This window comes from Stenella coeruleoalba, assembly GCF_951394435.1.
Source record: "Stenella coeruleoalba genome assembly, chromosome: 19".
In the NCBI taxonomy this organism is placed as follows: domain Eukaryota; kingdom Metazoa; phylum Chordata; class Mammalia; order Artiodactyla; family Delphinidae; genus Stenella; species Stenella coeruleoalba.
In genome coordinates this window covers 2,098,725-2,122,111 of record NC_137165.1, presented here as the reverse complement: position 1 = coordinate 2,122,111, position 23,387 = coordinate 2,098,725, and the positions used below count along the sequence as shown (strand labels likewise).

The following is a 23,387-nucleotide window of genomic DNA, read 5'->3' as shown; positions in this document are numbered from 1 at the left end:
TGATGACCCGGGGGCCCTGCTGGGTGCGCAGCCTCCTTGAAGTCTTCACACCTGTCCACCCCTTCATTTTCTGGATCCGGGGTAAGGTCTCCAACGCCACCTTTGACACCCCAGCCAAGAGGCACCCTTGGCGCTGGGCCAGGACCAGGCAATGAAGCAGTGAGGGTCGCGAGCCCGCGGAGTCCTGGGTTTGAATCCCGGCTCAGCTCCTTACCAGCTGCTGTGACTGTGTCCCAGTCACCTCGCCTCTGAATCTGCTTCCTCTTTTGTGCAACAGAGACTTACTCAATTATTCATCCACTCCACAGGCTGCCACCAGTGCTCACTTGTGCCAGGCAACCGGGACACGGGGTGGGCGCGGCCCCTGTCCTCACGGCGTCTGTGGGTCGGGAGAGACGAGCATTGGCCGGAGCTGTGACAGTAATAAATGTGCAAATGCGAACCGTGCTCAGAGCTAAGAGCAGGCGGACGACCCGCTCCGGCGGCCAGGCAGTGACGTCCTGAGGCCAGTGTCCTGGCGGGGCCGCGCTCGGGCTCGCCCCTCAGCGACTGGGGGTGCTCGGGCGGCCGGGGGCGGCCCCGCCGCAGCCTGTTTCCCGCCCCACGCGGAGGAGCGCCGGCGCGGGTTTAAGGATTCTCCAGGTCCCTCCCAGGTTTGTCTAATAAACTTTTGGGAGGCGAGGGTCTCAGAAGGCCCGAGGGAGCATCCGTTGACCCCACGCAGGCAGCTGCTGGTCCCACGCGGACTCTAGGAACCGGGGCCGGACCCCGACTGTCGGGGGCCTCGCTCTTGAGCCCCACGCGCGGTGGTCGTCGCCTCCGGCTCAAGACCTCCCACGGGCCTGGTGGGGCCGGGTCTGAGTGGACACACACTTCCCGTGGGGTAACCTGAACCAGGGATGTGCTGGGTCCCGCACCAACAGACACGATATAGCCGCGGATTTCGCGCCGCCGGTCCCCGCGAAGCCCCGCCTCCCGCCGCGCCGCCGCACGCCTGCGCTCGCTTTTCCGAAGATCCCGCTTCCCAGAAACTTGTCCCGCGCGCCACGCCGTCCGTCTCCAGGGCAACCCGGCTCCTCCTAGCAACCGCGCAGCCCTGCTATGGCGGCCGCGGGTCCCAGCGTCTTCCTACTCATGGTCAACGGGCAGGTGGAGAGCGCCCAGGTGAGCGGCCGTGGACCCCGCGGGGCCGCACCCGTCCCCCCAGGGCCGAGCCTCGCCGGAGGGAGCCAGCTTGTGAGAGGCTTGGTGCGAGGTCGCGCGAACCCTCCGCCCCATGTGCGGTATGGAAACAGGCCTGGGGGGTTGAGCGAGGCAGAGGCCACAGTCGGCCGAGCCCGCGTGGAGTCACGGGCAGGGGCCTCCACCCCACGCGACCCGCGCGGGTCCGTGCGCAGCGAGGCCCCGCGCCCTCGACTCTCAGGCCCTCAGGCGCGGGTTGGAAGGGAGGTGATCTGCTTGATCTGATGCAGCGATGGTGGCGGCTGCCCCGGGTGGGGGTGGGGGGCGGGGCGGTGTCTGTTGGACGGAAGGGGACGCTACCCTCCAGTCCCCAGCACGTCCTACGAACCGTTTGTTATTTCTGTGTATAAGACATAGTGTATGCCAGCCTCCATGCCCAGCCCCGCTCAGTCAATCCTCACAACCACCTGTGAAGTAGGTATGACTGGCACCCTCATTTTACAGATGGGAAAACTTGCCCAAAAGCAGTGGCGGAACTGGAATTCGAAACCTGGTCTGATGTCAGAGCTTTGCTGGACTTGCCCTTCCAGGCTGTTTTTAAAATATTATGAGTATATTGTGAGGACTAACTGAGATGGTTTAGGTTAATCTCTGCTGGGGCCTCTTAGTGGGCATCTCCCGCCTTCCTGTTTCATCAGGGACGCTGCCCCAGTCTCCCACTCTGTCCACCTCCCCCTTGACCCAGTGCCCAAGACCCGCTTCCCCTCTTCTGCTCTGTCCCATCAGGGGCCTCAGCTGGGCTGGGTCACATGTGTCTGTGCTCTCAGCAGCCCCCTCAGCCCCACTTTTCCTCCCCCTCTGCTCGGGGCCCCTCCTCTAGCAGGCCAAGCACATGTTGCTCTGTGTGTCCTAACAGCACCCTGCCTTCTCAGACCTTTCACTTCAGCACCATTTCCTTAGAGCTGCTCCTGTGCCTGCCCCTGTGCCAGGTGCTGGGGACACAGAAAGCTCGCAGACCTGTCCCTTGTTCACAGTCTAATGGGGTTGAGAGAAATAAACAGTCAGTGCTGTGATGGAGGGAAGCACCAGGGGCTGCGGGAGCTAGGAAGTGGCCCCCCAGGACGGCCCGGAAGTTAGGGCAGGCTCCCTGAAGGATCAGTTTTGAAGGGTGAGCAGGAAAACTCCAGGTGAAGGAATGGGAAGGGTATGTCATACAGAAGGCAGAGCCTGAGCAAAGGCCCAGGGGCAGTAGCGGCCCTGGACTCGCCCACATCTTGGGCCCCAGACCCTCCGCTGAATGCCAGGTCCACACCCCCTGCTGTCTCTTGGCCCCCGCCCCCCCCTCACCAGGTGCCTCACGTTCGGAGTTACTGGTGGCGCACCTGCCTGGCCAGCAGTCGGTCTCAGCGTGAGTCCCTGTGAGCAGAAGCCGTGTATGCTTATCTCCACAGTTTCCTGAGTATGACGATCTCTACTGCAAGTACTGTTTCGTGTATGGCCAGGACTGGGCCCCCACGGCGGTAAGCTGGGCCCTTTGGCCTCCCAGACTCACGGCCTTCGTGACTGGGGGGGGTCTCTGAAGGCTCCATCATACCCGTTACCCTCCCAGTTCAGAACCAGTTGAGAGGTGGACGCTGAGTTCAGGGGGGACCCGCATGCGAGTCTGCTCCTGGTGAAGCCGGGGCAGAGAACGCAGCGCCGCGGTGCTCCCTGACCCACCCCCGAGGCCGTGCTCGCTCGCGCGCCCTGTCCTGGGAGCTGGCGCGTGGCAGCGAGTAGGGATGTTTGGGCGGCGCGGGTGGGCAGGTCCTTTCACTGCACTGCCGGTCTCCTCAGCCTGTGGGGAGACTCTGGAACCCTCCTTCCAAGAGTCCCCGAGGAATGGTCTGTCTCCACCAGGAGGGGGACGATGGTGCCTCTTCAGCCCGCACCACGTTACTGCCTGCGCGGCACTGGGGCGACCCTCACAGCCGCTCGGAGCCCGGTCCCTCCCCTGTGCAGCTGAGACCATAGCGCTTGTCCTCCAGGTGCCCGCTAGGCGACAGGTGCCGAGTCTCTTGGTGATGGGGACGCAGTGGTGAACAGAGCCAGGGAAGCCCCGGTCTTGCTGGGTGCACATCTTGAGGGGGAGACAGACACGGGACAGTAAACACTCCAGGCTGTTGGCTGGTGACACGCTGGGGGAAAGCAGAGGCAAGAAAGGGAGGGATGAGAGGCCAGAAAGGCCTCATGGAGACGGTAGCCGAGCTCAGAGCTGAAGGAGGCGAGGGGACAAGCCGCGTGGAAGGCTGTGGAAAGAACTAGGCAGGCAGAAGGTGCGGAGTGTGCAAAGGCCCTGAGGTGGGGGTGTGCCTGGCATGTTTGACCCGGGAGGTGGGGGGCCAGTGAAATGGGGACAGAGAAGGGACCACATCACAGCCAGCCAAGCCACTGGTGACTTGACAGAAACACTTTGGTAGAGTGGGGGCCAGAGGTCAGATTGGGGTGGGTTCAGGGATGCAAAGTGAGAAGGAATTGGAGCTGGTGAGTGTCGACATGTCTTTTAAGAAGCTTGGCTGGGAACAAAGGGGTGGGGGGGCATAGGGCCAAGGGACGTTGCTTTGTAACCAAGAAAGTGACACGCACACACGTGCCGATGGTGACGGGAGAGGGCAACGCTGTCCCCTCAGTGAGGCTGAGGTGCAGGTGGAGCTCGGGCACCGGGGGAGGGCTGGGGCCTCGAGGTTCCAGGCCCTCATGGATGAAAACCCTCAAAGACCCGGGAGCCCCTCCATTACGTCTCAGGTCCCTTCGTTTGGCAGAAGGTGGTGAAGGAAACAGCTCTCCCAGCTGCTGCCCAGGGAGGGGAGGGGCGTGGAACTGGGACATTGGCCGTCACTGTCGTCCTCACAGGGGCTGGAGGAGGGCATCTCACAGATCACATCCAAGAGCCAGGATGCGCGGCGCGCGCTGGTGTGGAACTTCCCCATCGACGTCACCTTTAAGAGCACCAACCCCTACGGCTGTGAGTCCACGGGCCTCGTCCTGCCCCCGTGTCCACACATGGACCTTCCCTGCCCATCCCCTGGGCCCTCGACCAGCCTTGTCACGTGCTCTCAGCCACCTGGCAGTTTCCCCCTCCTCCCCGCCCCCTTCCTGCTCATCTGTGTGCACTTGACCTTCCTGAGGTTCTGACAGAGCCGGTGAGGCCCGGCCTGAAGCCTTGGGTGGCGCCTGCCTGCAAAGGGCAGAGCCTGGCTCAGCAGTCTGGCCAGGAGGCCTGCCCTGACAGCTCTCCCCTGTCCGTCACAGCTGTGCTTCTGCAGACCCGAGCGCCCTGCTCCTCCTGCAAGTCCCTGCCCTTCTCTCTGCCCGGGGGCCCTGGCCCTCATCCTACCTCTGACCTTCCCAAAGCCCTCCTCACCTGCAGTGTTTGCAGTGTTTGCAGTGTTTGCTTTCTACCTTACCTGGCAGTTACCAGTCACTCTCCCTTAATAAGCGCCAACTGTGTGCAAAGCCTGGTGTTCGCTCCACAGGGGCTGTGAATACCCTCCCTATGTGGGCTTGGCCAGGCTTTGTAACCCTATCTGGTAGGTAGATTCTTCTCCACGTCTAGGAAACTGAGACTCAAAAAGTGACATCATTTGCCTTCAGCTTTACCTTGAGTAGCTGAGCATGGATTTGATTTCAGGTCCATCTGATTTCACGGTCCAGGCCTTATGCTGCGTGTGGCGGGGGCTCAGGCTTACCGGGCACAGAGGGTCTGGAGCAGAGACTGCCTGGCTGTCCTCTTGGGTGGGGACTGCCATCCTGTTGTCATCATCCATGAGAAACTTCCACAGGCTTCCTGGAACAGGGCACTAGATAAAGGACCAATCTCCTCCTGCTGACGACGGCTAGGAAAGGTGAATAAAATATTAAAAAGCAAAACCAGAAAACAGACTACTTGAAGGCATCAGACAGGTAGCAAAGTCGTGGCGCTTGAGGAGGCCAAGACCCAGGAAAAAAGCAGAGCTCCAGAGACACCCCCAGCCACAGCTCCCCTGGGAGTATTTGCTGATTCCAGCAGAGGTGATCGAGATGCTGACCGAGACTTTTGTCGGCCGCTCTGGGCTGGGGACCCAGGAGCCAGGAAGATCCTGCCACCTCAGAGCTCTGAGAGAACAGCCCGCCCTGGCCTGCAGCCCGGCTGCCCTCATCCCCGCCCTGGACATGGTGCCAAACATCCAGACTGCGCCTCACAGGACCCCAGAGGGTGATCTGTCGTGAGCAAGGAGGGCTTAATCCAGAAATAAGTTCGTGCAACATCTAAAGTCAACCAGTGAGACTCACTACGTTAAAAAGAAAGTCGCCATCACCCCCAGCGATGGAGAAGACGTGATAAAATTCAACGCATCCATGACAGACCTGTAGCCAGCCAGGAGTAGAGGGAAGCTTCCTTAATCTGATAAAGGCTATCCACAAAACTCAGAGCAGACGTCACTTATCTTAGTGAGATGTTGAAAGATCTCTCTGTCAGATCAGGATGCTTGTCATGACCACCAACGTTGTACAATTCAAAGGTATAAGAATTAGAATCATGTCACCTGTCATTATTCACAGGTGACGTGATTATGTAGCATTTCCAAAATAACCTACAGTAAATTATTAATAAGGGGGCATGACTGCCAAATATAAGATCAGTATACAAAAATCAGTTGCAGGCTTCCCTGGTGGCGCAGTGGTTAAGAATCCGCCTGCCAACGCGGGGGACACAGGTTCAATCCCCGGTCTGAGAAGATCCCACATGCCGCGAAGCAGCTAAGCCACTACTACTGAGCGTGCGCTCTAGAGCCAGCGAGCCACAACGACTGAGCCCACGTGCTGCAACTACTGAAGCCTGCACGCCTAGAGCCCATGCTCCGCAGCAAGAGAAGCCCGCATGCAACAACGAAGACCCAACGCAGCCAAAAATAAATAAGTAAATAAATTTATTTAAAAAATCAGTTGCTGGGCTCCCCTGGTGGCGCAGTGGTTGAGAATCTGCCTGCCAATGCAGGGGACATGGGTTTGAGCCCTGGTCTGGGAAGATCCCACATGCCGCGGAGCAACTGGGCCCGTGAGCCACAATTACTGAGCCTGTGCGTCTGGAGCCTGTGCTCCACAGAGAACAAGAGAGGCAGCGATAGTGAGAGGCCCGCGCATGTGATGAAGAGTGGCCCCCGCTTGCCACAACTAGAGAAAGCCCTCGCACAGAAACGAAGACCCAACACAGCCATTAAAAAAAAAAAAAAATCAGTTGCTTTCTGTATAAAAATAGAATGTGTTTTCTATTCTGTATAAAAAGTAGAAATTGATATTTTAAAAATAAATTCTTTCCAGTAATATCAAACATAACCTGTTCTACCAGCTATCAAGCTGTGATTCTAAAGCACAGTCACGAGAGCAGTTTGGCACCAGGACAGACAGATCTGTAGGGAGCCCAGGGCAGAACTGAACATGTGCAGCTGATTCACGACAAAGGGGCAGAGCAGGAGGGGAAGGGGGTCTTGAGAAGTGGTCCTGGGGCAGCTGGATACAAGCAGGAAGAAAAGTGCAGCCTGATCCCTGCTTTGTATCAGGCACACAAAGTCCATCCCAGATGGATACACGCACGGAAACGTGAAGAGCACGATGATACGGCTTAAGGAGGATTCCACGCAGGCGGGAACCGTGGCACCAGAATGAGGACTCCTCACAGGAGCAGATCTGCGGGTTCCACTGTTAAACTTAGGGCTTCTAGTGACCCAAAGACATCAGTACGGGTGAAAAGAGACCATCCGGTTGTAAACTGGGCAAGAGGCTCGAGCAAGGCACCGCCCAAAAGAGGATGTCCGAGTGACCAAGAAACAGGACGAGGTCTCAACTTCATTTTAGGAAGAACAGTTACAATTAGGAAAATGCAAATTAAAGCCAAAGTGAGCAGCCATGATTCAGGACCAGAACAGCCCAGTTAGGAAGCTTGAGGACGCCAAGCTCTGGTGCGGTGCCCCCAGGGAAGCAGCTCGAGTGAATGCGCGGCCTGGGCAGACACGGGTGCGCGTGTGACGAGAGGTCACGCTGTCCCAAGAAGGAGACACAGCCCGGGCGTCCATGGCCGCCAGACAGGACCGAGTTCTCCTGCCCTGGAGACGTGACTCGGTTTGCATGCGTCTCATAAACACCGAATCCAAGAAGCTGGATGCAGGAATCTACGGACCATACGATTCCACTCATACAAAGTTCACAACCTGGGCAGAACCAAAGGACCACGTGTGGGATGCATTCTTTGGTGGTGAAACCTTACGGAAAAGGAGTGATGACCTTTGAGGCGGTGACGGGGAGGGAACAGACGTCCCCCAGCACCGGGGAGCACTTCCTCTGCATCAGGCCCGAGCCCGGGCGTCTGGAGGACGAGGAAACAGGCTGTCCGGTGGCCACGGGTCCAAGCTGGGCAGGCCGGCTGGCTCTGGGCCTCCCCGCCTCCCAAGGATGTACCCCAATGGAGCTGCCAACAGGGAGCAGTGGGAACTGGCAGTGCTCGAGAGGAAGGGGGTGCGGGGCCTCCCTGAGCCACACGCAGACACCCCCGGGTCCCTGTGCACTCCCTGGGCCTGTCCAGTGGCAGGACCGGGGCAGCATGGGGCCCAGCCAGCAGGCTCTGCTCTCCCACCTCCCTGCAGGCCCACACCTGGGGGCTCCCGGGCCCGCCACCCTGCTCTCCACCCTGCACCTCCCCTGGGCTTGCCCGCAGGCTGACCCCTGCCTTGTCGTTCGCAAGGGCCGCAGATCGTGCTTAGCGTGTATGGGCCGGACATGTTCGGGAACGACGTGGTCCGAGGCTACGGGGCGGTGCACGTGCCCTTCTCACCCGGACGGTAGGTCCTCCTTCCGACCTGGTCCCTCGCCGGGCCACGCGAGGCTCACCCGGGGCATGCTTCACCTTGAGGCGGGGAGTGCGAGGGTCCCTGGCGTGGGGGCGTGGCCCACACCTGGGAGGGGGTGTCCTGGGGCATCGAGAGGGGCGGGTCCAGCCAGAGTTCCGGGGCAGCTGCGGTCGGAGTTCAGACACTCATTCCCTCGCTGCTGGCCTGAGGACACACGTGTCAGACACGTGTGACCACGGGACCTGCCCTCGGCAGGCCCCCCCGAGTAGTGGGCACAGATGGAGAGACGCAGCTCTCTCTTGTCAAGCATGGTGACAGGGTACAGGCACCGTGTTCCAGGCGCGGGGTGGGTGGCCAGGGTCAGCCGACCCTAAGGGGTGAGGACGCCATCAGAGCAGGTGGAGGGAGGAGGCCCAGCAGGCGAACCTGAGGGGTGTTGAGATGGGAAGTGCAGGGTGCGAGGGGAAGGGGGACGGGGGACGGGGGACCACAGCCGGGTGCGGTCCAGGGGACTGTCGGGGTTCCTGGAGGATGGCAGCGCGCTGGGATATTTGGAGAAGGACAAGGGCCCTGTGAGGGGCACAGTTGAGCCAGGGTTGGTTTGTAGCCCTCAGCATCCTCCCGACCCTTCAAAAGAAACAAGGCTCTCAGAGGACGCCGCCCTGGGGCGGGGCTCCGGCTCCGACTTGGCCACCCCTCGCTGGAGGCTCAGAAGGCTCCGCCACTTTTCCGTGGCTCAGCACAGCTGTCTGTGAAAACGTTTGTTTCAGGCACAAAAAGACCATCCCCATGTTTGTCCCAGAATCTGTGTCTAAACTGCAGAAGTTTACCAGGTGAGTCTCCTGCACACCCATCCCCCCAGCCACTCCTGGCCTCAGCGGTCGGGTGGAGGGCTGTCACGTCCCCCGCTGCCATGTCGTGCTGGACGGCTTCACACAAGGGCCCTCTGCCAGGAGGTGACAGCTGAGCAGGGACTAGAGCAGAGGGCGGGGCCGGCAGGGCTCGGGGCGCAGGGAGCAGCTCGGGCTCGAGGAGGTAGTGACCTTGGTGGGGCAGCCGGTGGGGCCCGCACACGGGCCTGCAGGGAGACCAAGCCCGAGGCGTCTGGCCCCTTCCCTCATCCGAGTAGGAGCTGGACGGCTGGCTGGGCCTGGCTGGCCGACTCGGGTTGGGTCAGCTCAGCTCCGCGGTGGTGGGCCAGGCCCAGGGGAACGTGTAGCACCGCCTGGGCCCCCCGGCCGGCACCCTGCTCGGGGGAGGACGCTTCCTGGGCTCTGAGGCGCCTGCTGCCCTTGGGAGCCCTCCAGAAGCCCCCGTGATGGGAAGGGCCAGCGTCGGCTGGGGGTGACAGCACCACCCCGGTGTCCACACTGCTCCACGCCCCGCAGCTCCGAGGGAGGGCTGCGGGCCCCCGTGTGGGGTCTCCCTGGGGAGGGGGGGTCCTCGCTGGGAAAGCCCTCACTGCCGGCCGGGCGGCAGCAGGGGGTCGTCTCCCGCCCTTCGGAGGGGCTCTTGCCTGGGCTGGGCCGTGTGTGCTTGGGTTACGGAAATGGGGGAAGGCAGCTGGATGGACAGTCGTCCCAGATGAGGGGTCCGTGTTCCAGCAGCCCCTTCTCTCGTCCCCTCTGCTGGGCCTCCGCCTCCGGCGTCCTTCCTCGGCCTGCTGGCTGCCTGCTTCCCTGCGGCCACTTCCTGTGGCCGCCGCAGCCAGTTACCACGGGCTTGGTGGCTTAAAACCACAGAAATTAACTTTCTCACAGTGGGACCTAGTCTCTGGGGCCATCACGCAGATCCTCCAATCTGCTCTTCACACGGCAGAAGGGGTTCCCTGAGACACCGCTGCACGAGCTACTCGGGCACATCTCCGCCTCAAGGCGCCCGCAGGGCCCCTGCAGCAGCGTCCAGGCTGGCGGGGCCCTTGGGGGCTGCTTCCCCGGGCTGGTCCTCAGCGCAGCCTGGGGGCAGGTGCCGCGTAGCCCTGCTCCTCCGATGGGGAAACCGAGGTGCAGGGAGGGGGCGAGGCTCCCCTCCATGACCCCCTGTGCCCCCCCTGCCCCCTCCCTGCTCCCCTCCCGCCCCCTGCCCTCCCCACCCCCGTGCCCCCTCCCGCCCCCCTCCCTGCCCCCCCCCAGCCCCTTGCTGGCTCACTGCATGTCCGCGGCCTGCTCTGAGGTGCGGAGAACCTTCTGCCTGGGTGGGAGGCTCAGATGTCAAGAGGCTAATGCGTTACAGCTGGAGCCCCATGGGGTAGGGGACCATTATCACGTCCCCATTAAGGTGAGAAGACCGGTGCTCAGAAATGGAAGTGACATCCTGGGTCCTGCTCTGTTCAGAGGACAGTGGAGAGCCCAGATCTGGCTCCTCTGCCCACCCCAGGGCTGGTTGTTGGGCTCTGGGTTGGGGCCCTCCTTCCCCAGGAGGATGGGGAATCACACTGTCCCAGGTCCCCGCCTTCCCCACCTCGGCTGCTGTCACCTTTCTGGGATTTCTGTCTGGGTTCAGGCTGTCTCCTATCTTCCCAGCTGGTTCATGGGACGGCGGCCCGAGTACACAGACCCCAAGGTGGTGGCTCAAGGGGAAGGCCGGGAAGGTAAAACTTGACCCCCCATCCCCCGGGCAGGTGGGACCAGGTGGGCCCCCCGCAGTCAGATGGCTGGATGCCAGGGACCCGCCAGCACACAGATGCGGGGGCAGAGCCCAGCCCGGAGGGGTTGCCACGTCCGTCCATCCCCCGTCTCCACCGCAGCCCCTTCTCCCGGTGAGGGGCGTGGGCCCAGCTAACGCTGCCCTTCTGTCCTCAGTGACCCGCGTCCGCTCCCAGGGCTTCGTCACTCTCCTCTTCAACGTGGTGACCAAGGACATGAGGAAGCTGGGCTATGACACCGGGCCTCCGGACACACAGGGGGTCTCAGGGCCCAGCACACCCCAGGGCCTCTCCCGGTGAAGGCATCGGCCCCCTGGGACGGCCCAGCGACCCACCTGCCTGACGTGCGTCGGGGGTGGCCGGTGTTTGTGTAATAAAGTGTTACCTTTTCACAGAGCCCAGGCTGGGGCAGCTCCTCTCCCCGCAGCAACTGCCCTGGGAGCAGGGCCCCGGGGCTGGCGCGGGCCTTGGGGGGCACAGCCCGGGGTGGAAGCTGCACCAGGACGGAAGCCAGCAGCCGAGCCTGGGCTCAGCCTGATCCCGGGCCCACGGCTGGGCGGCCCCCACACTTCGACACGCTCGTCCCTAAAACCAGCGTGTTGTCCACCAGACAGGCGAGCCGGGCAGCACCTCCCTTGGATGGAGAGGCCCGTGGCAGCCCAGAGGATGGGCTGCAAGCTTCCCCAAGGTGGGCAGCGCCACGGCGGGGGAGCCCCGCCTGCCCTCGGCCCCCCAGGGCCACCTGACCCCCCACGGGCCGCTTCCGGGGAGCCCTCTGGCCAGAACACCGGGCTTGCTCAGGGTTCTCCCCTCAGCAGGATTTGAGGGGAGCCCCGCAGTCTGAAGAGCCCACCTTAGCCACCACCCACTGCCCGGCTGTCACGGGGACCTGCCTTTGTCCCAGTTCCCCCATAAACTCAGGGCCCCCAGCTCACTGCGCGCTCTGGAACCGTCCGCCAATCCCCAGCATCCTGACCCTCTTTACGTGGAACCTTCCCTCCCCGCTCTGGCCCCGCTGCTCCGCAGAAGCATCTCCTGCGTCCCCGTCCCAGCTCCCTCGACGCCCCAGCCGTCAGACCACACCGCGTCCACCACAGACTCCACCACCTGTCTGCTTGTCCAGTGGCCCCGGCACGTCACCAACCACACGGACAGCCCTTCCCGAGACGTGGCCTCTTCCTCAGCCCCCTCCCTCTCCCTTGTAGTGATCTTGGCCTGTGCCCCCGGCAGCCCCCAGCCCCCTCCTTCCCCTACGCTCAGGCTCACACAGGCACCGAGACCGGGTCGGTGGCCTTGTGAACCGCAGGCCAAGCTGGACTCCAGGCAGGAACCAGCTCCCAAGCGCGCCTCTCCCGATGCCTCCAGATTGATAAGGGTGGGGGCGGGGGAAGGACACAGCCAGAAACCGCGTCGTGATACAAATGATAAATTATATTTATACAGTAAATAAGTATCAACAGTCAACACAAGTTCCAAACCGGCCACCCGCCCCTGGGACTGAGAAAACGGCTGGGCAACACCCCTACCACGGTGCCCGGCAGGAGGGAGCTTGATGGCATGTGTCCCACACGCGTGGCAGCACCAGTGGCTTCATGATCAGTGCAACAGGCAACACGGACGAGGCGCCTGGGGGTGGGCCTGAGCCGGGAGCTGGGCGGGAGTCTGCCTGGGCCTGGGTGGGCCACTGGCTGTGACATCGGGGCCTTAAAGTCCCATCGGGAAGGGCCCCTCACTCTCACGAGGAATCATGACCCCAGTAGCGTGGTCCTGTGCCCCGTGAGGGGGTCGGCCCCTACCTCCCGGGGGAGCACCTTGCCCCGAGCCCCGCCCTGCCCCACCCTCCCCCAGGCTGCTGGGAGAGGCCGGAAGGGCCTTCGTGGATGACTCTGGAGCCCATGGTCCAGCCCCAGGTCTCGGGCTGGGCAGGAGCTCTGGGCCGGGGGTAGCCCCAGGGAGGAGCACAGGTGAGCTCTTCTACATGGCAACAGGAGTGGCCTGAGCAGGCAGTTCTGAGTCAGCCTCCCGTGCCCAGCGCCAAGGGTCAGAGCTCCTGGAACCAGAGAGGGGGGAGGGGCCCCATCCCCCCAGGAGAGACCCTCAGCTGTCAGCTGCCCTTGGTGCTAGAGGTGAGACGTCCGCCGCGTAGAGTGAGACTGAGGTGCCCGCCAGGCCGGCTGACCAAACAGACAGGACTCGGGGGGGAAATGGCCCTGCTCTGGGGAGAAGCAAGTCTCTTCTGGTCTTTCATTTGTGACTTACCCAATACTTTTTTATAGTGGTGGGCGGGGTGAGGAAAGCAGGGGAGAGGGAGGTAAGATTAGTGCACGTTCGCTAAAAATCTCTTCTGGGTGAGAACGATTTTTTTTCCTCTGCCAAGTAAGAGATGATTACTTCTACGTTGCAACGGGTGTCTGGAGGGCGGGTGCGTAGGTCGGGGCCAGCCCTGGGCCCTCCCCCTGTCAGCCTGGGCTGCCCCCGACATGCCGCCCCCGCCGCTGTCCCCACCTCTACCCTGAGTGTGGAGTAAGATAGAGGGGGTCACAGACACAGGGTTCCAGAAGCCTCTCCTTCCCACGTTCCCACTGTAAACGAAGTCTTGTTAACTGCATGCCTTCAGTCACAGAAAGGAGTTAGCTGATAAAACCTGGTGAGTCACATTCATATGTTAGATTTTTTTTTGTCTTTAACTTTCTTCACGTTGCTTCATCAGTAAGAAAAATAGCCTCTCTCTTAGGATCTAGCCAAAAAGGCTGAAAGTCAACGGTTTGGTAATCCACCAGGAAAAGGAGTTAAAGGGAAAGGCAACTGGAGGCTACGATTTTGTTACTGTTGTAGTTTTCTTTTCCTTTTAAATAAACATCTTTTATGCATAATCAAATTCCCATATGTTTTCCTATAAAGAATTTGCTTTAGTTTTTCCATAAGGCATTTTTTGTCTCTTCCTATTTAAACTTTCTTACAGAGTTAAAACCATAAATAAGAGGATTTACACCACTAACGTGACGCGGCCAACATCTTAATCCAGCCAGACCTGGCAAATTCTATCAAAACTAGACAGTTAAATAAGAACGACGTTATAAAAATATTAGCCAAAAAAGACTATTCGATAATTCTGCAAACAAATATGAAACTGTACTAAACAAAATCTGTGCAAACGTGTACAAGCATGGAGCACGTGGCAGGGTTACGCTCAGGTTAGTTTAAAGCTTGCTCTAGTGGGTTTAAGTCAAGAGTTGTTCCACGGTGGCGCCATTTACTTTGAACTCACACACGAGTCAAAGAAAAGTAAAATACGCACAACCGCGTCCCCCAAAGGTCAGTGTCTGAGGGAGCCCGCACTCCACCCCGTCCACGCCGGGGGGGCGCCAGGGCTGAGGGTGGGGGCCGGGTCCTGGGCAGGGGGGCTCCCAGAAGCCCGGGGCTGAGGCTGGGCCAGCACCGAGCACTGCCGCCTCCTCACCCAAGGCCCCCGAGGGCTGGCGGATCTCCACGGGGGCCGGGCCTGCGGCCAGGCTGGGTCGGGGTCCTCCCGCCCGACACAGGCTCGGGGACCCACGTGCCGCGTGATGGCGCCTCAGTAAGCCCGCCACCTCTCGACCCTCAGGCTGAGGGCCAGGGCCGCAAAGACACCCTCTGCACACCCACCCCACTCTCAGACCCCAGTCCACAGGCGAGCGCCCCTGCCTGGCGTCCTCGGCACGGATGCTCTGCGGCGGGTCCCGGGGGGGGACACTAGAGGAGGAACGGGTTGGTTGTGCCGGTGGCCTGAGCTGCTGACGGGGGGACGCCCAGGCTGCCCACCATGTTCACCGCAGCGGGGCCCAGCGGTGGCAGGGAGGAGCCGCCAGCCCCCAGGGCTGGGTGGGAGGCTGCGGACGTCACGGAGGCCACAGCCACGGGCTCCACAGCCGGGCCGGGCCCGAAGGACGTGCTGCTCCCCAGCACCGGGCTCCCCCGCAGCTGGTTCAGCGTCAGCGGCTGCGGCTGGTTCACCTGGAAGGGGTTGACCGGGGCTGAGGCCGCGGCGGCACCTGGAGAGAGAGCGGGCAGGGCGGCCACGGTCAGAGCTGCAGCGTGCCCGGGCCTGGACGACCCCGGCACAGCGGCCACCGGGGCAGCCCGCCCGCCCCTCTGGGCCTGGTGTTGGGACTGGGAGACTCAGGCCGTGAGGAGCCCAGCGAGGGGTCAGGCTCGCGGGGCCCAGCTCCTCCTCCGGGCTGGCACCCCGGGCGCCCTCCCTCGTTCTCTCAGCCAGCCAGCCAGCCAGCCTAGCTCTGCGACCAGAGGGAGAGGGGAGAGGAGAGAGGTGCGGGGAGAGAGGGGAGCCACGGGGGAGGCGGGAAGCGCAGGGCGGCCTGCACCTGGGGACCCTGGCATAATAAAGGCTCTGAGAAGTCCTGCAGTCTAGAAGCAGATGCAGCTCCGTCCTGCCCAGTGTTTCCCGAATTCCTCTCATACCAGAAACCCTTCCCCGCATTCAGCAGAAACATCTACTGATACCCTGGCCAAAAACCACGGGCGCTGCTGGCACTGAGTCTCCAACTCGGCCCAGCCCCTGCTCACAAAGGCTGCCAGGAAGGCAACCCCAGGTCACCAGAGGAGATGCCGCCTGCTCTTCACGAGGGCACCCCAACGCTCTTGCATCAGTCGCTCCTCGGAGCCCTGGGAAGAGGGCTGTGCAGATCAGATCACCCGGGCTAGAGATGAGCAGACTAGACTACAGAGTAGGACCAGAAAGGGGCAGAGCCAGGAGGATGGCCCTGGAGGGCCAGGGGGCTGCCAGAGCCTCCTGCATCTTCGCTGTAGCTCCAGGCCGTGACCAGCCCCCCACAGCCTGGCAGTGGAGCTCCTGCAGGGGCCCTCGGGGCAGACCCCTGGCTGTCGGCCAGCTCTGCCCTGGAGCCACCCCCGCTGGTGGCAACCACGTTCCCTACCCACCTCAGGAGCGCACGGCCGGGCAGGACCCAGGCATCACACACACACCGCTTCTGCCAGAGGGTCTCCGACCTCAGCCTGCCAAGTCCTCAGGTCTGAGGACAAACACCTTGAAGGTGACCTGTTCCTGCCCTTGGGGAGCCCAAGGCCTTTCTGGGAAAACTCTGGGGAAGGGCGGGAGCTTCCTCAAGGAAGAGGGTTGCCCGGACTGAGAAGCGAAGGGGGGATCCGAATCCCCAGCCCCGGAGAAGAGAAGGGAGATGTCCCGGCAGAGGGAACAGGACGTGTAGCAGGGGGCAGAGAGCAGCCCACGCAGCTGAGGGGCTGAGCGCACAAGGGGCTGGCGTGGGCGGGAGGCAGAGAGCAGCCCACGCAGCTGAGGGGCTAAGCAGACAGGGGCCTGGCGTGGGCGGGGGGCAGAGAGCGGCCCATGCAGCTGAGGGGCTGAGCAGACAGGGGCCTGGCGTGGGCGGGGGCACGGGACACGGAGGCCCTGGCCACTCACTCGAGGGCTGGGGCTTGTCCTGCAGCCCACGTGGAGCTCCTGAGGGTGGAGAGCCCACCGGCAGGGAGGACGGGCTTGGGGGCAAGGGTGAGTTCCAGCCCCAGATAAGGCAGAATCCAGCAGCAGGGGCGAAGTGAGGGCTCTTGGGGTCCCTGGAGCATGGCCCAGCAGAGAGCCCAATTACCCTCAACCCGAAAACGGGGCTGCTGGGCAGCAAACCCAGGCTCCTCCCCTCAGCCCCAGCACTATGCGCCCCCAGCTGACCTAAAACTGGCGCTCGCTAAAGGGTTTCCCTGGCTGGGGCACCAAGTCAGGGGCAGCTTCTGCTCAGCCGTCTCAACTGAGGACAGAGAGGCGCGAGGGCTGGTCCAGGACGCCCGGCGCTACGCTACTGCTCAGCCGGGGCCAGCACGCCCCTGAGCCTGGTCCCCGCCTGTGGTCCCCGAGGGAAGAGTCCCCCGCAGAGGTGGAGGGGAGGTCAGCGCCCACAGGCCTGCCCCAGAGCCGCTCCCAGGAAGGGCAGACGGCCAGAGGAAGGCCGGGAAGCAAGCATACCTGGGGCCAGGAAGGGGTTGAGGGACTGCGCCGGCGGGGCTGGCCTGGCCACCAGCGAGTCCAGGTTCACCAAGGCTGCGTTGGGGCCCAGGAAGGACTCGGGGGTTTTCCGGGTGCCGCTGGGCTTGCTTGAGGCCACGGTCGCGGGCTGGGACTCAAAGGGGTCGGGGCTGGTAGTTCCACTGTTCTGGGCCGGCGGAGACGCCGCCTTGGCTGCAAGACAAGGACACACACGGGCTGGTGAGCCTGGAGGGCTCATCCAACCCCGAAGCGTCCACAGCAAACCCCGATGTCCCCGGACGCCGACTCGCTGGGGATGCGTGCGGCTGCCTAAGGAATGGGCGTTCGCTGCAGTGCTATTTCCAACAGCCCCAACCTGGAGCCACGGTCAGCCACAGGGCAGGGCAAGTACAACCAGACCTGAGTCCAGGGACGGAAGGCGCGATGAGGAAGGAGCAGGGACAGAACAGTGCAGCACCATCTCCACAAATATTAAGATGGCGTTTTGGGTTGGTGGCCACACATGAGTAGTTCACATTTTTTTAAATGTTTTCATTTTCTAAATTTTCTACAGTGAACATGAATTGCTTGACAGTAAGAAGAAAGCAAATGACTTTTAAAAATTCAGCCAACAGAGGGTGTGCTGAGGCAGGCCGGCAGGAACGTGGCTGCTCTGCTCGGCTGCTCTGCTCTGTGAGATGGTGATGGGGACACGGGTCCCGAAGAACCATCGATTCTGCACTCAGCAGCCCCACGTCCGGGAACCCAGACTCAGGAGATAATGCAAAGTGTGAGCAGGAGGTTAAGCACAGAGATGTTCACTACAGCATTATTTACTTTAGCACAACTTGAAATCAACTTAAAATGCCCTCCCCAAAATTAACGATTAAATATTGGGTTGGCCAAAAAGTTCGGGTTTTTCCGTAGTATCTTACGGAACCCAGTAACTTGTCGCTGAGCCCTACGAAGAGATACTACAAAGCTCTTTCTAGAGAATTCGTAATGTTGAAAGAAAACGTTCTCAATCCGCTTTTCCATAAAAGTGGTGGGGAAAAAAAAAAAGTGGTGGGGGCAGGATTCGACTCCCTCCATCCGTAAGAGCTCAGAAAAAGTGCTGGGAGGGAGCACAGTGGCCACGTGTAGATGGAAGAATTACACATGATTTTCATTGTCTTCCATAAACTTTCCCACACTTTCTACAATGGGAACACCTCCAGAATTGGGGTAAATACTTCACAGGCCCAGGGAAGGGTGCTTAGGCTTCTCCCTGAGGGGTGGGGAGCGAGCAAGGACAGTTAGGTTGTACTTTGGCCTGTGTAAGAGACACACGGAATCTTGTTGCTTTTTTAATGCGGCAAAAGAAACCCGGGGAAGCAGCAGCTCTAAGTTGCTTCTGGGCCCCTGGAGCTGAGAGGGCCCGGGGGCGGGGGGGGGGGGGGGGGCGGTGCGGTGAGGGGTGCCAGGCTGCTCCTACCTTAGGCCAGCCCAGCCCTGCCTGCTGGGGGAGGCAGGGGAGGGGCAGTGGGAAACGGGAAGCGGGGAAGCCAGGAGAGGAAAGAGAAAGGAAAAGTTGCTCGGTGCAGCTGGGAGGGGTGGCCCTGAGGAAGGCAGGCGCCACCTGGCTCTGTCCCCAGCCCCACAGGGCTGTGTGAAGAGGGCATCCAGCCCCCTCCCTCTGCCCCTCGGGGCCCAGTCTCTCTCCCCGCTCCGACCCTGACCCCTCCCAGCCCAGGGGCGCTCGGGGAGGAGCAGGGTCTTCTGCAGAGCGTGCATGTGCATGCATGCGTGCGTGCACGTGTGTGCGTCACAGATGCCTGCCCACACAGAGAGCCGGGTGGTCTGGAAAAGGGGGCGCCTTTGGGGAGCTGGGAAGAGGAAGGCTGGTGGAGACGGCAGGACTGCGCTGGGCCAGCCGGGGAGCCAGGGCAGTGGGCTTCCACCAGCGGCCACAGGGCCCAGGGCGCGAGGCCGAGGAACAGAGGTGGCTGGAGGAGAGGAGAGGGTGACAGAAAGCTCAAGGGCGTTCCTGCCGCCGCTGTCCCGTGAATGTGAATCCCTGAGTCAGACCCCCGGCTCCCAGGTCAGACACGTGCACACGCGTGGAGTCGCCAGGTTCCTGACTGTGATGCCTGCAGCAACGGGGCTGGTCAGGGGCACAGGACGGCACAGAAACCACCACCACCACCGCCGTTACGTACCTGCTTTTTTTGAAGCTCGGAGGTTGTCAAATTCAGAAAAGTCATCTTTAATTGTACCATTCAAATTACTGAAGAGATCAAAAGCCCCTGGGGAGAGAGCGGCAGTGGCTGTGCGGTGTCTCCGCTTCTCTGCCATGTGCTTCCCCATCGTGGGGGACCAGAGGTAGGCCGGCGTCTGTAGCCCTCACGGGGGAGAACCCGGAGAGTCGGGGGCCAGCGGGGGTGTGGGGTCCCTGGGTGGGCAAGGTGGGCACCGGGAGGGGCCTCCCCATGCAGAGCAGGGCTCTTGGCTGCCCCCGCCCCACCTCCCCCTCCCCAAACTGAAGCCGAGGGGCCAGGGGGCAGGGGGCTCACCAGAGGGGGACGCGGGCTTGGCGGCTGACGCTGCAGCCCAGGGGTCAGCGGCTTTCCCGGCACTGGGGGCTGGCTGCTGCGGGGCGGCCCAGGGGTCGGAGCCCTTGGGGACGGAGCGTGCGCCGGCTCCGGTGGGCACCCCCCATGGGTCGACGGAGGTGGCTGGCTTGGCACCTGTGGGAAGGCGGGGTTGGTTCAGAGATGCTCCCAGAAAGGGCTGGGCAGCCGGGGTGAGAGGGAGAGGACCTGGGGCCACAGGAGCACCCTGGGGGGAGCGCCCGGGGAAGGGAGCACGGAGCCCCCGCGGCCTCCGCCACAGCAGAGCTTGCCCGGCAGCATCCTCCCTGCCTGCACGCAGCAGACACACGGTGCGGCACGGAGAGGCATCAAACAAACAGCTGTGCGCTAACATCCACTCCCTGAAGGATGGGACAGACTCCAACGCCCGGGCCTGTGCAGGGTGGGGAGTGGGTCGCGCATGCACGCGTGCATCCGTCCACCCGCACAGAGCACCCACGCACCTGCTCTCCCCGCGGAGCATCTCAGACGACCACTGCGTGGCCCCCGCGCCCCGCCCCAGTCGTCCACACCTCCCTCCACGAGCTCCGGTTTCGCCACGGAGGGGACCGAGGGGGCGAGCGGTGCCGGGCCCCTGAGCCGTGTGCTACCAGACACACCGTCGGGGTGCTCTCGGGGGCGGCTGTGTTCACGCAGAGGTTTATCCGGGAGACTGAGCTGCGTTGGTGTGCAGCTGAGACGTGTTGTTTACTGCTGTCTAATACTTCATCCTGTGACAGAAGGCATGGCTGGTGTAGCTGTCGCTGTGCTGCACACGCGGCCCTTCACCACAGACACGGGCATCAGCTCGCTCCTTCCCAGGCCCCTCACGCCTCCTCTCCCACCAGGGGCCTGGTCCCGTCTCTACCCGCCTCCCTTGGGTTTTTTGTTTTCATTGATTTGACGGGTTCCTTCCACGTCTGGGTGCTGATTCTCTTCCTTGAGTTCCAAACACCTTCTCCTAACTTGTGGCCTTTCCCTTCACTCTCCTCATGGAATCTTTTGATGAACAGAGAAGTTCTCACTTGGATGGAGTAGAACGCAGCAGGATTTTCCTCTAATTTGTGCTTTTCGGGACACGCAGGAACTCCACCTCCACACGCCCTCGCACATGGACTGGATCATACTTTTTACTTTATCCTTTATTTCCATGAGGGATTTATACAACTTTAGAGACTGGCATATTTTTAAAACTTCATTTTCTAGTTACTTATTACTATGCAGAGAAACAATTTAATTCGTATACTAATTTTTGTATTCAGCAATTTTGCTAAACTCTTAATTCTAATCATTGAAATACATCCTATTCTTTTTTTCTTCTTTAAATCTTTATTGGATGTTAAAGCAGCAATGCATAATTGCTTTACGTTGTTGTGTTAGTTGCATCCTATTTATTCTTTCAGTAATTCTAATAACTCTTAATTCCAATCACCTCGTTTGCAGAAACTCTTTGGGAGTCTATGTACACGGTCACATCCCTTGAAAGCGATGATAGCTTAGTTCTTCCAAGTCCCTCATTTTCCCGCCTCGCTTTGTTGGCCAGGACCACCCGCCCCAACGCAGAGCAGGGGAACGGACTGTGTCCACGTTTTGCTCTTAAACGTATACCGTTAAACGGCACCATTCACCATAATAGGCGTTTTTCCTTTCAGAAGCTCTTTATCAGGTTACGGAAGTTCCCCCTTATTCCAAGTTTGCTAAGACTTCTGCGATAAAGAGCTGGTGAATTTTGTCAGCCTGTTTCTGCCTCTAGTAGGATGATCACGTGATTTTTCTCTTTGGGCCTGTTCATATGGTACATTAATACATTTCCTAGTGATTTGCTCCTTGCAAACAATGTTCTTCACGACGTACTGTATCATTTGTATATTTTTCTCGTTCCGGTTTTACAGTTGCTTCTTTGCTTAGGGTTTTTGCACCTGTATTCCTAAGTGGGCCTGGCCTGACCTGTTTGCTCTCACACTGTGCATCTTCTGTCTGGTTTTGGTGTTAAGGTTATGCTAGCCCATAAAATGAGTAGGAATACTCGGTTTTCCCAGCCCCTGAAGGAGTTGGTATCAAGTGGAGTTGTTTCTTTCTTGTTTTTAATATTTATTTATTTATTTTGGCTGCGCCGGGTCTTAGTTACGGCACGTGGGATCTTCGTTGCGGCACGCCGGATCTTTTAGTTGCGGCACGAGGGATCTAGTTCCCTGACCAGGGATCAAAGCCGGGCCCCCTGCATTGGAGTCTTAACCGCTTGGACCACCTGGGAAGTCCCTGGAGTTGTTTCTTGAATGGCTTGAGAACTTCCAGCAAAGCCCTCTGGGTGATTTAGGGAACGAGAGGGAGGTGAGTGACTTACTCGGTTCCCTTAACGATTATAGGACTTTCCCTATTTACAGGTGTCCTACTGTTCTTCCGCCAGCTTTGCCAAGTCTTCTTTTTTAATTTACCCATTTTATCTAAGTCCTCAGGTCTGTCAGCACAGAGTTGATCAAACACCTCTTACTCTGTGTGGAATCTCGGCAGGACCTGCACCTACACTGTTTGGCCTTTCCTCTTTACTTTTCAGAACTACTCTTGCCAGAGATTTCTCTAGTTTATTACTCTTTCCAATGACCAACTTCTGGGTTTCTGGATATTATTCTGTCTGTGTTCTAACTTGTTAGCTTCTGTTCTCCTCACTGTTTCGTTCCTTCCACTTGACTTGGGCGTGACACCATCCAAGCCTCAACACCTCATCAATCTTGTGCCTTTCTTCTGGACTAATGCAAACACTAAAAGCTCTAAATTTTCCTCTTACTATCACTTCCATTGTCCTATGTATTCTGATATGAAAATATTTACGTTATTATTTGGTTCTAAATATTTCTGCCACTATAATTTCTCATTTGACTCGAGAATGTAGAAGTGCTTTTAAAATGTCAGGCGTATGGAGTCTTCTACTTGTCTTTTTGCTACCGACTTTACACTGGAGTGCGCTGTGGTCAGCAGGCGCGTTCTATGTGATCCACTTTTTGCTACCGACTTTACACTGGAGTGCGCTGTGGCCAGCAGGCGCGTTCTATGGGATCCACTTTTTGCTACCGACTTTACACTGGAGTGCGCTGTGGCCAGCAGGTGCGTTCTATGGGATCCACTTTTTGCTACCGACTTTACACTGGAGTGCGCTGTGGCCAGCAGGTGCGTTCTATGGGATCCACTTTTTGCTGCCGACTTTACACTGGAGTGCGCTGTGGCCAGCAGGTGCGTTCTATGGGATCCACTTTTTGCTACCGACTTTACACTGGAGTGCGCTGTGGCCAGCAGGTGCGTTCTATGGGATCCACTTTTTGCTGCCGACTTTACACTGGAGTGCGCTGTGGCCAGCAGGTGCGTTCTATGGGATCCACTTTTTGCTACCGACTTTACACTGGAGTGCGCTGTGGCCAGCAGGTGCGTTCTATGGGATCCACTTTTTGCTGCCGACTTTACACTGGAGTGCGCTGTGGCCAGCAGGTGCGTTCTATGGGATCCACTTTTTGCTACCGACTTTACACTGGAGTGCGCTGTGGCCAGCAGGTGCGTTCTATGGGATCCACTTTTTGCTACCGACTTTACACTGGAGTGCGCTGTGGCCAGCAGGTGCGTTCTATGGGATCCACTTTTTGCTGCCGACTTTACACTGGAGTGCGCTGTGGCCAGCAGGTGCGTTCTATGTGATCCACTTTTCTGACGTGGCAGAGGCTTTTTGCCTAGCACGCAGCTGATGCTTTGCATCTCGCGTGTGACTGGAAAGAACGCGTGCTCTCCAGTTCTGAGACGACACCGTCACAGGCTTATGAATCATGCTGCTCCGACTTCCTCATATTCTTATTTAAACATCTTCTCCTGCTTAGTTCTGTATTCCTGATAGTCTCCATTCCTTCCCGAGATCTGAGCTTCCGTCTGGCTGTCTTCCATGTCAGCTGGAACAACTCCCCTTGGCAGTTTTTGTGGGGCTGGAAATGGTACCCTTCCACCCTCATTCCTGAAGGATACCTTTACCGGACGCAGGATTCTGGTGGGTGAGGTTTTCGGTGGTTTCTCTATGTCACCGTTGCTCTCAGGAGAAGGATGTTCTCCCGGTGGGC

General features: G+C 59.9%; 2 protein-coding genes across 8 annotated transcripts in view; one reads left to right on the top strand and one right to left on the bottom strand.

Annotated features, from left to right (window-relative positions):
* The first annotated feature begins 1,048 nt into the window (after positions 1 to 1,048).
* B9D1 (B9 domain containing 1) lies at positions 1,049 to 11,095 on the top strand. Of its 5 annotated transcripts, none has more exons than XM_079903851.1 (7): positions 1,049 to 1,164; positions 2,634 to 2,702; positions 4,075 to 4,186; positions 7,940 to 8,036; positions 8,816 to 8,878; positions 10,568 to 10,635; positions 10,847 to 11,095. In XM_079903851.1, exons 1-7 carry the CDS (start codon positions 1,102 to 1,104, stop codon positions 10,987 to 10,989), a joined length of 615 nt encoding a protein of 204 aa, XP_079759977.1. In that variant the 5' UTR covers positions 1,049 to 1,101; the 3' UTR covers positions 10,990 to 11,095. The 5 variants fall into 5 exon arrangements, with proteins under 5 accessions (XP_079759977.1, XP_079759978.1, XP_079759979.1 ...); XM_079903852.1 differs by having other exon boundaries at positions 1,055 to 1,164; positions 7,948 to 8,036; XM_079903853.1 differs by having other exon boundaries at positions 1,100 to 1,164; positions 2,533 to 2,702; positions 7,948 to 8,036.
* A 632-nt stretch (positions 11,096 to 11,727) lies between these two features.
* Positions 11,728 to 23,387, bottom strand: part of EPN2 (epsin 2) — a 70,627-nt gene continuing 58,967 nt past the window's right edge. For all 3 annotated transcript variants that reach the window (XM_079903848.1, XM_079903850.1, XM_079903849.1), the window contains 4 exons: positions 19,237 to 19,410; positions 18,883 to 18,969; positions 16,685 to 16,897; positions 11,728 to 14,720 (listed from right to left, as the gene is read on the bottom strand). In XM_079903848.1, coding sequence (XP_079759974.1) covers positions 14,422 to 14,720; positions 16,685 to 16,897; positions 18,883 to 18,969; positions 19,237 to 19,410 — 773 coding nt within the window. In that variant the 3' untranslated portion in view covers positions 11,728 to 14,421. The remainder of the gene's footprint in view (positions 14,721 to 16,684; positions 16,898 to 18,882; positions 18,970 to 19,236; positions 19,411 to 23,387) is intronic.